Here is a 15,088-nt window from a genome sequence, read left to right on the forward strand (position 1 = left end):
CCTATTTGGAACCAGTATGTTGTTCCATGTCCAGTTCTAACTGTTGCTTCCTGACCTGCATATAGGTTTCTCAAGAGGCAGGTCAGGTGGTCTGGTATTCCTATCTCTTTCAGAATTTTCCACAGTTTATTGTGATCCACACAAAGGCTTTGGCATAGTCAATAAAGCAGAAATAGATGTTTTTCTGGAACTCTCTTGCTTTTGACAATCCAGCAGATGTTGGCAATTTGATCTTTGATTCCTCTGCCTTTTCTAAAACCAGCTTGAACATCTGGAAGTTCACATATTGCTGAAGCCTGGCTTGGAGAATTTTAAGCATTACTTTACTAGCGTGTGAGTGCAATTGTGTGGTAGTTTGAGCATTCTTTGGCATTGCCTTTCTTTGGGATTGGAATGAAAACTGACCTTTTCCAGTCCTGTGGCCACTGCTGAGTTTTCCAAATTTACTGGCATATTGAGTACAGCACTTTCACAGCATCATCTTTCAGGATTTGAAATAGCTCAACTGGAATTCCATCACCTCCACTAGCTTTGTAGTGATGCTTCCTAAGGCCCACTTGACTTCACATTCCAGGATGTCTGGCTCTAGATGAGTGATCACACCATCATGATTATCTGGGTCGTGAAGATCTTTTTTGTACAGTTCTTCTGTGTATTCTTGCTACCTCTTCCTAATATCTTCTGCTTCTGTTAGGTCCATACCATTTCTGTCCTTTATTGAGCCCATCTTTACATGAAATGTTCCCTTGGTATCTCTGATTTTCTTGAAGAAGAGATCTCTAGTCTTTTCCAATCTATTGCTTTCCTCTATTTCTTGGCATTGATCGCTGAGGAAGGCTTTCTTATCTCTTCTTGCTGTTCTTCGAAACTCTGCATTCAGATGGGTATATCTTTCCTTTTCTCTTTTGCTTTTTGCTTCCCTTCTTTTCACAGCTATTTGTAAGGCCTCCTCAGACAGCCATTTTGCTTTTTGCATTTCTTTTTCCTGGGGATGGTCTTAATTCCTGTCTCCTGTACAATGTCATGAACCTCCATCCATAGTTTATCAGGCACTCTGTCTATCAGATCTAGTCCCTTAAATCTATTTCTCACTTCCACTGTATAAACGTAAGGGATTTGATTTAGGTCTTATCTGAATGGTCTAGTGGTTTTCTCCACTTTCTTCAATTTAAGCCTGAATTTGGCAATAAGGAGTTCAGTCAGCTCCCGGTCTTGTTTTTGCTGACTGTATAATGCTTCTCCATCTTTGGCTGCAAAGAATATAATCTGACTAGCAAATCCTTGTTCATTCTCTATCCTGGCTAGTTCCCAAAGATGTTCGTTACTTTTTTGGCTTTTTCCTCATACTCTTTCTCATCTATCAAAAAGCCTTCTCTCACCAAGACTCACATAAATGCAGTCCCTTGCTGGATGCCTCCTAAGATCCCTCTAGTTATACTTGATCTTCTTCATTTTTCTTATTGTACATTATTTATACTTTATACTTTGATGCTTATGATTACATGTTGTAACACTGTTTACTATTTTCTCTTTCACATTAGTTTTTAAACTTTGTGAGGAAATGGATTGCATATAATTTTTCAGTTCCTGAGAGCACAATGTCTTCTTTGGTAGAATATCTGTAAATGTTCGAATTGAATTTAACTTTGAAATAGCTAATGGTTTATTATTTTAAGTTGCCTAGGTAGCATATACATTTTAATATTGTTTGTCTTTCAAAGATCCCTGCTTTTAAGGTAATCATGAGAAACAGATTTGACTGAGACATATTCTTGACCTTCAACTTAGAAGGTTCAAATAAATAGCTCTTTTTCCCAACCAAGAAACTTGATTGTCAGGAATTGACAAAATAGACTCTACCTGACTTTTTGAATGTGTGTTCTGTGGTTAGACCACTAATACTTAATGACCCAGAAAAAGGATAGAGTTGGAAAAACAGATACTATCAGACTGGTGCCAAGTTACTCTGTCTATCTCTGGTGTTAATCCTTATCTTAGTACACTTAGTGTTACCAGTGCAAAATCATTGGGCTTTTTGGAAATTATATTTCAAGAGTTAGCCTATATCAGGGGGAGCAAATGTTTCTTATGATTGAGTAAGCTTAAAATCCTAGCTGAGCTAGGTGTGGGCAGAAAAGTCAGGATAAGTTTTATTATCCTTAACTTTCTGTCCTCTGCTGTGCTTAGTTGCTCAGTCATGTCCAGCTCTTTGCAACCTTCTATGGACTGTAGCCCACCAGGCTTCTCTGTCCATGGGGATTCTCCAGGCAAAAATACTAGAGTGGGTTGCCATGCCCTCCTCCAGGGGATCTTCCCAACCCAGGGATCAAATCCAGGACTCCTGTATTGCAGGCAGATTCTGTACCATCTGAGCCACTAGGGAAGCCCAAGAATACTGGAGTGGGTAGCCTATCCCTTCTCCAGGGGATCTTCCTGACCCAGGAATTGAACCGGGGTCTCCTACATTGCAGGCTGTTCTTTACCAGCTGAGCTACCGGGGAACCCTCTTCTGTCCTCTCGCCTTCCTGAATAGTCCAAGCCCCAGCATTCCTTGCTCTCGATCACCTTCTGTTGTAGCATCACTAAGGCCTCACGTTTCCTTAAGCACCTTCCAGGAAACTTAGTTTCTTGGCCTTAGTGTGCTTTTCCTTAGTCAGAAGTATTATTCCTCAACTGTTGCTTGTGTTTCAGAAGAAATTATGTTTCTGAAGCACTGCTCTATCCCATCATTTTCCTTCTCATTGCCATTTTAAAAAAGTTATCTACAGTCTACTTCCATTTCTTTGTTCCTTAATGCTGTGCTCTTGCTTCTACTCATAACACTGTATGGAAGCTGTGTTCAATGATGTTATATATACCAGACTCTATTCCCAATCTGTTTTGTTTTTTTAATGAGTACTTAGAAACATAAACTTTACATTTACTTGTTTCACCCATAACTTCCTAACTTACATCTGTCTAGGTATTCTTTTCATATTTTTATACAGCTGGATATTTTATTCATATTTGCATTGTTAATAGAATATTAATATAATTGCTTTAAAATTTTTAAATATTAAGTACATTATATGTTATTTTATATGCTATAAAAGCCTGATAATAAAATGATCATCTGTACCAACTATTATGAGGTCACAAACAGTTGGATGTGACTGAAGTGACTTAGCACAGCACACCAACTATTATAGGTAAAATAAGCTACAGGATGTATATAGCCAATATTTTGTAGTAACTAAATGGAATATAACCTTTAAAAATTGTGAATCACTGTATTGTACACCTGTAGTATATAATATTGTAAATCAATTATACTTAAATAAATACATACATAAAATGATCATCTGTGAGCATCTGTGAATATACCACCCAACTTGAGAAATAAGACCTTACTTTACTGATATCCCTGGAGCTCCGTGTGTGCATTATAGCCTCCACATTTCCAGAAATAGAATTTTATGTTTACTGTCCCTATCTTTATTTATAGGTTTATCTGATTTTTATCCTGAAGCAATATATTGCTAGTTTTAGTTTGTTTTAAAACTTCATACGAAAGGTGTCATGTTGTATGTATTCATGCTTTTTCACTCAGCCTTAGGGGTGTAAGCAGAGGCTGAGGAGGTGTTGAGCACAGTGGGTTGGGGAATGTCCTCCAGTTACACTGTTTATCTTGGGAGGTCGGGGCCATGTCATACATATGGTTGGTGAATTTAACATGTAGCATTATGTTTCTTATAAGGTAAGACACTCAGTGTTGTTATCTGGAAATCCAAGGGATCCCTATCGTATTCTTTCTTTATTGGATGCTCTTTGCTGTTTTGCTGATGCATGGCTTTTTTTTTGGGTGTATTTATTTATTTATTTTGCTTTCTGGTGGTGTCACTCTATTTTTTTCTTCTTTTTTAAAAATTTATTTATTTTAGTTGGAGGCTAATTACTTTACAATATTGTAGTGGTTTTTGCCATACATTGATATGAATCAGCCATGGGTTTACATGTGTTCCCCTGGAGATGCATTGTTGATGACTTAGATACCTAATGAGAAGGATGTATTTAATGTTGATTAATCCATTTGGGAGTTATGGTGTGGTTCAGAGCTTTTTCTCCCCTATCACTGATAGGTTTAGACATAGAACTCATGGAGGTGGGGGGTTGCAGAGTAGAAAATGTTTACGTATGAGATCTTTGTTTTTAAATGCATAGATCTGAGACTGTTAATTCAAGTGCTTGATTAAATCTGTGTTTGTAGATGCATAGAGATGGTATAGCGGAAAAAAAATTAAAAATTATAACTGACTTTTAGAGAAAAATAGCTAGGTTTGGTGAATAAGAGTGGATTAGTGGCACAAGGTTGGTAGGGATGAGTATCAGGAAATGAGAAAGCATTAATATTTAATATAAAATGTGACTAGAATCAAAGCAAATTTGGGTACTTTTGGAGTTTCTCATAGGTGAGCAGAAGCCTTTTCCCCCCTTAAGTTGTACCTTACTCAGCATCGTAGGAGTCAGTGTTCACTGATGTCCATTCATCTAATACTAGTAAACTGATAGAATGAAGAGTAAGATTGTGGAAATAAGTGATAGGGAAAAATTTATCTCTTTTTTAATTGAAGTATAAATTGATTTACAGTTGTGCCAATCTCCGCTATACAGCAAAGTGACTCAGTTATACATATATATATTATACATCTTTTTATATATTTTTTCTGTTATGGTTTATCACAGAATATTGAATTTAGTTCCCCGTGCTTTGCATTAGGACCTGTTGTTTACCTATCAAAATGTAATAGTTTGCAACCCACCAACCCCAAACTCCCAGTCCATCCCTCTCCCCGACCCTCCTCTCTACTGTGCCTTCCCCGCCACAATTGCAAGTCTATTCTTTATGTCTATGAATCTGTTTCTGTTTTTTAGATAGGTTCTGTTGTGTCATATTTTAGATTCTGCATGTAAGTGATATCATATGATATTTGTCTTTCTCTTTCTAACTTATTTCACTTAGTATAATAGTCTCTAGTTGCATTCATGTTGCTACAAATGGCATTGTTTCATTCTTTTAATGGCTGAGTAGTATTCCATTGTATATATGTACCATATCTTCTTCATCCATTCATCTGTCGGTGGATTTAGGATTATGTGTGTTCTTTTTGTTTCAGAAAAGAACTCCTTTTAATGAAGTACACCATTCATTGCAGAAGTGGAAGAGTAAAGATTATTCATCATGCCTGCCGTGGCTTCAGTTCCTAAAGAACTCTACCTCAGTTCTTCACTAAAAGACCTCAATAAGAAGACAGAAGTTAAACCAGAGAAAATAAGTACTAAGAAGTATGTATACTTTGCTAGTTTGAGTCATATTCAGTTATCATCTGTTACTGAAAATTAGAGTGTTCTATGAAGTGTTTGGTAAGCTAAAATGGTTTAAAGAAAGGAAACAATTATCTTTTTTTCATGAAAGCAAAAATCCCCTTCGAATTTCTTTCCATTCCTGAAAAAGAGATATTGAGTTAGGTCTTCTGTAAAAGCAAAGTGATATAAAATAACTTTACAAAATGTGGGGGATAGCTATTAACTTTTAATTTATTTCCATTTTATTAAATGAGTTAGAGAAGTTCTTAATTTTATCTTGGCAATATACATACATATTCTGCTAATATGCATATTATCTGTTCTCTGGACAAATATATCACATCGTAAGTTTAAGAGGTAAAGTCTGCAAGGATTCTACAAACCTCATTCAGCCACAGTTAATGTCTTTGCAATAGTATAAACGTACTTAATTGAAGATCATTTTTATTCTTGTGTATCTCACATATAAAATATGGTTCTAGCATAGTCTTTCTTTGATTAAAAAAAAGAAATATGTATTTTTTATGCCGTATTCAGCACAGTATTTGTGCCAATTTGACATGAACTTTTAACATAATGATTTATTTTTTGTGTTTCTGTTTTTGAGGACATGTGGTCTGTTTATGTTGAAGTCGACTGTATGTTGTAGTAGAGGCTAGAGATGATACCTTCCTGAATTTGCTCTGAGATAAAATATAGTAGAGAGGGAGAAGTCTGGGTATTTTGATATTTACTGGAAGTTATTTAGCTTAAAATGGGATATCACTAAAATTGTTAACTTGTTGATAGTTTTATCTCCGGTAAAGAACAGGAGGCAGTAGGGGAACTTTTCTTCTGAATTTATTTTGACCAACAAAGGAGGCGATTTGGACATATGTAACTATATTATTTGGAGAAGGAAATGGCAACCCACTCCAGTGTTCTTGCCTGGAGAATCCCAGGGACGGGGGAGAGTCGGACACGACTGAAGCGACTTAGCAGCAGGAGCAGCAATTATATTATTACAGAGTTGAGAGAGTTTCAGAAAGAAAGGTGGGTTTGCCAGCCTTACACCCTACACTTGAGGCAGTCAGATTTTAGAAATTGGGGGTAATGAAAACACGTGTTCTGTGACTGGAGATAACTGTAAGGCTCTAGAAAATAATATATATATGATTCTAAATGAATCTGTGAAGAGGCATCTTAAACCTGTGATTGCATTGGGACATCTTTATAAGTCATTTTCTAGAGGAAATGAACAAGATGCGAAGAAAATATCAATAAAACATGGATGAAGACAGAATAGTAAGAAATTTAAAGAAGATCAGGAAAGAAAATTCTAGAATGAATTGATGCTCTTAAAGATTACTGAAGATAATACGGGCTTTCAAAAAGATTTTTGGATGGGGAAGGGGTAGGAAGAATGAGAGAGTGACTGGCCTACTTCTTGAGCCAAGTTGGTGTCGATGGGGTGATAGAGAGAGTAGCTCTGTTAAACTCTCTTGGAATGATTTTCAAACAGGAAATAGTGAGAATGGTAAAGCCACCTTGAAGCTTTCTCAGAGAGCTTCATCTAATCTTAAAATAGATAACTCTGTTTTAGCAATGTCTGCTTTAGCTCTAGGATTACACTGACCCCACAGGAAGTGGTATCTTGGAAGAACTTCCTAAATGTACCACCACAACTCATATTCTTATAATGTCATAGTACTAGTCTAGCGGATGCTAGAATCCTTTTAGGATGTGTGGCTGGTTCATTGGACTCACACAGGCATTGCAGCCATCTCAGCTGGATCTGGTATGTATGGGCCCATGAGATTTACATGCCTCATAGTGAAAAGAAATTTGGAAAAACCTAAGGGCCATTGCAGCCACTCCTAAACTCTCAGAGAATCTCCTTACTAAGCTTTGGTTTGATTCACCTCTAGTCTGTGACTTCAGTGCTGTGCTTGAGAGGGCATACACACTGAGATTGTCCTTGTGTAGGATTACCTTCAGTCTTAAAGACTGCTTTGGCCCCTGTTCCTTTCTGTGGTTTTCTAATTCCTTCACCTGACCAACTTCATCATTAATCCATGTCTCAGTCTTAGAGCATAGTTTGAAAAATATAGAAAACAGGATGTACTGCTTTGTAGAAATAAATTATTGATAAAGCATATTGTATATAAGCATTGGTACTATAACTTGATTGGTGAAACTTTACTTGTAAGTGAATGAATTCCTCTTGTAGAAGTGTTTGTTTTATTAATTTGCTTTCTGAGGACTGTTAAATCAGGAAAATGTCCTTAGAATGAATGCCATAGAATCTTCAAATTATTTTATAGAAGTGGAGTTTTAAGATGACATGTTTTTAAACTTTAAATCTCTTTTCCTTTTAGGGCCAGTGAATCATTCAGCTATTATGTAGAAAACTCTAAAAGATTAAACTCATGTCCCCTTTCCTGGCTCTAGTTTCTTGGGTGTGGAGAATTTTACATCATGGTTAATTAGAAAAGAGTAAGGAGAATTGAAAAGTATTTACCTTTAAAATAGTAACTATTTTATCTCCCCTACTTCAATACGAGTAGTATACAGCTCTGTTCTTTAATTGTAGAGTATAACTATTATATGGATGCTGGAGGACTATTTGCCTCAGGATTATTTTTGTAGTAAATCTTTTAAAAACTAGTCTTAGGTGCATTTTGAACAGTTTGGTGACATACAAACAATTTAGGAAACGTTAAGTATTTAATTGTAGCATAAGGGAAATTTTCATGTTGTATCCAAACTTATATCTAACTTTGTATCAGTTCTGAAGTAGTGCAGTCTAAATTATGAAATGTATTGAGATTCTCTGTAGACTTTATACATGACTTTTTCCTCCCAGATGTCAAGTGTTATAATTATTTTTTCCTCTGATTTTAAGTTATGTACAGAGTGCCCTGAAGATCTTCAAGACTGCAGAAGAAAGCAGATTAGACCGTGATGAGGAAAGGGCCTATGTGCTATATATGAAATATGTGACTGTTTATAATCTTATCAAAAAAAGGCCTGATTTCAAGCAACAGCAGGTACCCTTTATTTCTAAGCTTTTATTTGCTAAGTTATTGTTACACGTTGGAGCTCTTGACCTCTAAAATTTTTAACTAACCCTGAAATTTAGCAGCAAATTCAAATTCTTCTGCAAGCAGAAAAAGCTAACTAAAGATTTACTTTAATTATTTGCAAATTTGTGTGTGTGTGTGTGTGTGTGTGTCTGTTGCTTTGGATTAGAACAAGTTTATAGCAACATACAGACTCATAGTAAGTTTTCTGTTGTAATTATTGCCAGGTCAAATAGAAGGATTCAGTTACTCATGCATTAAATAAGAAATATATGACTGTAGTTGTACTTTTTCAAGAGTCAGGGTTTAGTCACTTATTTTTATGTGATAGCTCTTGTATTTAATTGACATCATAGCCATATTAAAGATCTCAGCTTGCAAAATGAATGTTGACCACTTCCATTTTTATATATTTATTTATTATTTTCAGTCCTTTGAGCCAGGTGCCTTTCTTTCAATTTGCTGAAGCACCAGGAGGGATGGTGGGAGAGGTGTTAGTGGGTAAACAGAATTTTTGGCTGGGGTAAGTGTTGCTGGAGAAGATGGTTGCATTTTTATCACACCAGAAACAAACGAAAGAAGAAAACAGAAACTGGGTTAAAGAAATGGGAAGAATATTGTGTTCGTGGTTCTACCTTTACCTAGGAATGATCTTGCTACTAGAGAATAGTAGCAAAATCCTGCTTATAGATTTCTTACCTGGTAGACAAGCCATTCTTGAATTAATATTGTGATTTTTACTTTGATTCACTAGTCACAGAATTAGCTTGTCTCATTTAAATTGACTTATAGAAGCATAAAAAGAAAAGTTCTCTTACTCTTCAAAATAACTTTTTTTCTTTTGTCTACAGTAATGGGACTGATAATTTCTTTTGGTTGTGGGTTATGGGATAATTTTACTATTTTCTTTAATGGTGGCAAATGATTGCTGGTGTTTCTTCTCACCAGCAAAATTATGCTAGTAATCTTTACAGGGTTTTAGATCTAGCTTTGGAAAGGTAGCCCCTTGCATTTGGAGCTTCATCTTCCTGTCTAGAGGTGGGTGGAATGGTCCTGCCCTTGGAACATTCTTGAACATACCATCAGATAAAGATAGAGCCCTATTTTGCACCCTCTTTGATGGTTTTTACCATATCTGTTAAAAAGATACTGCTTAGAACCAGTATATAATTCATGTATTTAATACTTCCTGTCATCCCTGATGTTTTTCCTAACTCCACTGGAAGATTTCTGAAAATAACAGTTATGTAATGGACATTTTACTCAGAGGGTCTTTGAGTCATGTTGTTTCTGCTCAACATAAAATTGAAGAGAAGCTACTCTGCTAAATACATATGTATGGGTTATGAAGGACTACCCACAACTAAAAGCTTTGGCTTATTTATAAAATAATAAAAAGAACCAAGTGCTGGATGACCCTGGTGGCATCACAAAAACATCACAGACTGGGGTGGAATATACCTGCGTTGGGATTGCACTCTTTCACTTTGGGCTCCTGAGCAAGTTCCTTCATCTTTCCTGAGCACCCCCAGTTCCTGTAAAGGGGAACCTCCTTGGTGGGTTGCGGTAAGAGATAAGTCTTGTATTATCATTCCTATCATACTGTAAGTATTCTATAAATATTGGATGGGTGATTGAATAAATGGTGGCAGTTATTCTGCTTATTTCTCTTGTAAACATGTTTTATTCATTAAAACATAAATCTGAATTCTGTCAGAAATATAAAAAAGATACTGCTTAAAAAGAAATGTAAAAGTATGTACTAAAGTCAATATTTTTGAAAGATTTGAAGATTTGGAGAACTTAGGTAGTTTTGGTGTCTGTTTTTTTGTGGTAGAGCCAATTTTTTAATGTACTTACTTAACTTTTGCTTTATTTTTCTAACTTAGTGGTTACTTTTTTTTTTCTTTGACAAGATTGGGAGTGGTTATGTATTTACCTTTTTTTTGAAGCTTGAAGAGGTTGGAGTAAATTTTAATCAGTAAGAAATTTTTCCATTTCCACAGAGTATCTGTTGCATTTCTGAAGAGGGTATCCATTAATAGTTGAAAGTGGCAGGACTTGTTCAGATTAAGAAGCTCCCTGCAAAGGCTCAAGTAACCCAAGCTTTTACTTCAAATACTGCAGATGTTCAGTTCTTGGTTTTCTGTAAAGGGATTGTTTTTTTTATATTTGCTCTGTCTTCAATCTTAGAACTGTTTTTTGTTTAGCTCAGCTTCTCTGGTGCAGTTTAAGTATGTGAAGTATTAATTTTAGTAACTACATATTTTCTGGTTTTCATCCTTAAAATCCAAAGGGACAGAAAGTAATGTGACCAGCCTGCTTCAGAAACTTAAACATTTTTCACTGGTTTTACACCAAGATTTAGAGAAAACTTGTTAATGTAGCAAGTTCACTAGTAGAAAACATGTTTATTATTTACTCATTGAAAAATATCAGTTTATGAACAATTTTTTAGGAATGTCTGAAAAAAAGGGAAGGCAGATATCCCAAAAATATTAGTACAGCAAAGTCTAGATGCAGTTAGAATATTTTTATTCCTTTTTAACAAAATTTTTTTACATCTCCATGGTGATCTTGATAATTAATCCTAAATATTATTATTAGTAAACCATTTTGTTCGGGAAGGATAAGAATTGCTTGAATTTGTGTGTTCAGGAATAGGTAAACCAAGAAGCAAATGCTTTTAGTTGTATAAGTATTGGACATTTTTATTATTCTGCTAATTATCAGTGCTATTGAAAAATTGGGAAGCTGTTATACTTACTTGAGCTGTGTTCCTTTAAGAGCACAGAGAAAGATAAGTATTGACAAGAAACCTCATTGATATTAGGGGAATGTCTTCTGGGAGTTTTTAACGCCATGCCCAAACATAATTTTTTCAGCATTTCAACAGTGTTAAGTCAGGCTTTTAAATGAGTGCATACCAAAAAATTAACAAAGCAACTCATAGTGTTTTTTTTGGTTTTACTTTATATTTTGTTTTTATCAGAGAAATGTTAATGATTATATTTTATTTTCTCTTAAAGTAGTACATCAGTAGTCAGGACACTGTGATAATGGAAGTAATTCCACTTCCCTTCTACTACAATTTTTAGTTGACATAATGTTGAGTAAACTATACTTTTATTAAAATTACATAGTGAATGCCCTTTTATTTATTTAATCTAGAAGAATAAAATCAACTAAAATACAATCTGCTTTTAGGCTAGATAGACATATGATAGTTGTTATCAACAAATTTATCCTACCAGCTCTTCTATAACTTTGAGTACAATATCATTTGTGATGAATTGTGCTAGTAGGCTCTGTTTGCAAAGTCATAGTGATAAGCTGTGGCAAATTAGGTCCATTACTTAGCTGAGTCTCACTGTACTACTGTCATGTTAAACCAACCATGATTTAAAAATATCTCTGATTGCAAGATCCAGTGAACGTCCCCTTAGGGAAGTGATTTTTTTTTTAAAACATCATTATGCTTGTTAATAATTTATGTACTAAACCTGGGTGTATGTGTGTGTGTTTTAACATAGAAACGTAGATTATATTGTTGATGATTTATTTCCTGGCATTTGATTTTTTGTTATGGTTTCCTCAAGTGTAAAACTTGTTTTATGTCTAAAGTGATTTACCTCCAGTTGGGAGGTAGGTAGGTATAAAATACAGGTAGAAGGAAACATCAGAGAAGGCAGTGGCAGCCCACTCCAGTACTCTTGCCTGGAAAATCCCATGGATGGAGGAGCCTGGTGGCCTACAGTCCATGGGGTCGCTAAGAGTCAGACATGACTAAGCGACTTCCCTTTCACTTTCATGCATTGGAGAAGGAAATGGCAACCCACTCCACTGTTCTTTCCTGGAGAATCCCAGGGCCGGGGGAGGCTGGGGGCTGCCGTCTATGGGGTCGCACAGAGTCGGACACGACTGAAGCAACTTAGCAGCAGCAGAAGGAAACATCTCAGTTTAAAATAAGAAAAACGCTATGCTGTAGATTGGTATAGAATTTGCTTTACTGCTTCTGAGACTAAAAGAACTAAGTAACATATTTATAGTAGGAAAATATTGTTTCTAAAATATGTAGTTTGCTTTTGGGCACTTATTCATAAGCAATGAGAATAGTATTTACATTCCTTAAAGGTGTGTTACAAATTACTTACTTATAAGCACACTAATGACTTGAAGAAATATTTTTGAAACAACTGGAGAAGTCATGCACTAATGTAGGTTTAAAATTTTAAAAAGGACTTTACTCAGTCATAATATTTTTATCTAAACTTTCGTTTATATATACAGCATGATTTTGTGTTTTTAGCATTAGTGCTATGTACAGTAGCTAGTACTAACAGTATGAAATGGTTTTCATATAATTTTAGGACTACTTTCATTCTATACTTGGACCTGCAAACATCAAAAAAGCTATTGAAGAAGCTGAGAGACTCTCTGAAAGCCTTAAACTCAGGTATGGACACTATTATGAAATCTCTAGAAAAATGAATATTTAGAAGATAAAAATAATGTTTAGAATTTGTTAATTTATATATGACCATGAATATAAATTCCAGTTCCTGAGGAAAAAGTCTTAACTCGTGTGTTACCTTAATATTCTTTACTGAAAATTTTAAATGTTTAGACTGATACATTGTTAAGATACGCATTGGTGTATTAGATTATAACTCAAGTCCATTTTTTTCTAAGTTTCTGACAGGATTCTTCAGAAAAACATAATTTTCTCATATGCTTCATGTTGCAGTGACATGTTATAACACCATATGTTTCAGTTTTTAGTCATTAGTCGCTCTTTAAATAACAAAATTAAAAGGGAACTATTTTTAATTCAGTTTTTTCTCAGTGGATTTTCAATACTTAGATTAATAGCACCAACCTATTACAGTTAGACAGGTTTTCCCTTGCTATCTGAAAGTAAAGTGTTCTGTGAAACCATACCTAAGCTGAAATGGCAGAGGGCGAGGAAGCAATACCTTAGGAGACATCTTGTTATCAGACGTACAAAACAAATAATCGAGGTACAGCACAGATGCTCACAGACACAGTGCAAAGCTATAACAGTTTGGTGCTGAGATGCTAGTGTAGCTCCTGGGGAAGGAGCTTGGCAGTGCCAGCTCTGCCCAGAGTGTACACTACTTCTCTAATAGCTCGCTGAAAACAACTGCTAAGCACTTGTTTTTCATTTTTCACCTTTTTTCTATAAGTGAAAATCATCTTCAGATTTGTTTCAGTTAGTAAAAACAGGTACTCATGTAAGTCTTTTGTAAAGGTGAAGTGGCATAAAGAAAACTTTGGAAAAGCAGGGATACTTGTATACATCATAGCCTTTACTTAGACATTATCTTTTCCAACTAATGTGTTCCCTTGGTCCTTTCCAGAATTGCTAATCTTGGGGTTGAAATATGTTAAGATGGATGAAATCATTTAGAATCACTATTCCCTTTATCCTTTAGCCAGTTAATCAACCAAGTAGAATTAGAGTTTCTTCTAATTTTGGGATTACCCATTATTGTTTATTCTTGGATTGCCTAGATTTCCCTAATCATACTACTAATAGCAATAATCATGTTCTTTATTCCTCTATCTTTGGGACTTTAGGTTCTTTCACTTATTTATTGTCTGTACTTTTGTATTTTGAAGTATTGTATAATAAGGTTTTATAGTTAGTTTTAGGATTTTAGGACTGTAAATCCTTTGAAAAGGAAACTGCAGCATATTTAAATCTTCAAAGGATTGAAATTAGTGAGAGGCAAAGAGCAAAAAGAATATTAAACCACTTCAACTTGAGAGCATAGAGTATCTTTTCAAGCTTTTTGAGCAATTTGAAATAAATCTATAGAGGGCAAATTTGTGTTTTGTAACAACACTGGCAGAATTGAATTTCAGTTGAAAGAATACAGCCATAAAATATCTCAAAGTGGGGAAATGGATATGTTTTACTTTCCACCATCATGCCAATAAAAGACATCTTGACTTCTTTTTTCAACTAGATATGAAGAAGCTGAAGTTCGGAAAAAACTTGAAGAAAAGGACAGACAGGAGAAAGAGCAGCTGCAGAAACAGAAAAAGCAGGAAGCAGAAAGAGAGGATGATAGCACATCAGATAAAAGTTCTTTGGAAAATGTACTGGATGCCAAAGACAAAACCCAAAAGGTATTTCAGGTTTATTCTGTGAGCTAGAAAGAACGGTTCTTTTGTCAGATGATTTGCTTAAGAAGAATTGAAATACCACTATGTCTTTTCTTTTTAAACAATAAGGATAATATTTAATGTGTTTTCACTAGAAATTGAATTAATTAATTCTAGCTTTAGTTGATTCCAGATTTTTTTTTCATGCTTCTACAGAAATATGTTGTGTATATTATTAGGTTTTAGCAGTCATTATAGACTTTACTAGAGTTGTGGAAAGGGCATTTGAACTGTGATTCAGTATATCTGAGTTCGGGTCCCATATCAAGTCTTGCTTAACTGTTTTAGGACTTAGTTTGGCCAATGAAGGTCTAAAATAGATGATCTTTAAGGTCTCCTTTTTAATAAATGTAATTTACATTAGGGAAAGATTTGGTACACTGTTTCTTTGGTATGAAACCTTTTTTCCAGTCTTATTTTTCCCTTTTACTTTTTCTTCTTTTCTCTGTCCCAGTTTCCCTTTCCTCTTTGTCTTCTTCTGGTTCCATTTT

The 15,088-nt window shown here is 35.0% G+C and overlaps 1 protein-coding gene across 4 annotated transcripts in view; it reads left to right on the forward strand.

The window, feature by feature from the left end:
- Positions 1–15,088, forward strand: part of USP8 (ubiquitin specific peptidase 8) — a 49,572-nt gene that overhangs the window by 8,651 nt on the left and 25,833 nt on the right. For 2 of the 4 annotated variants that reach the window (XM_040226501.1, XM_040226503.1), the window contains 4 exons: positions 5,154–5,322; positions 8,228–8,372; positions 12,776–12,861; positions 14,399–14,561. In XM_040226501.1, coding sequence (XP_040082435.1) covers positions 5,219–5,322; positions 8,228–8,372; positions 12,776–12,861; positions 14,399–14,561 — 498 coding nt within the window. In that variant the 5' untranslated portion in view covers positions 5,154–5,218. The remainder of the gene's footprint in view (positions 1–5,153; positions 5,323–8,227; positions 8,373–12,775; positions 12,862–14,398; positions 14,562–15,088) is intronic. The other 2 variants (XM_040226502.1, XM_040226504.1) reach the window with 1 other exon arrangement.

This window comes from Oryx dammah, unplaced genomic scaffold, assembly GCF_014754425.2.
Source record: "Oryx dammah isolate SB20612 unplaced genomic scaffold, SCBI_Odam_1.1 HiC_scaffold_26, whole genome shotgun sequence".
NCBI classification, from domain to species: domain Eukaryota; kingdom Metazoa; phylum Chordata; class Mammalia; order Artiodactyla; family Bovidae; genus Oryx; species Oryx dammah.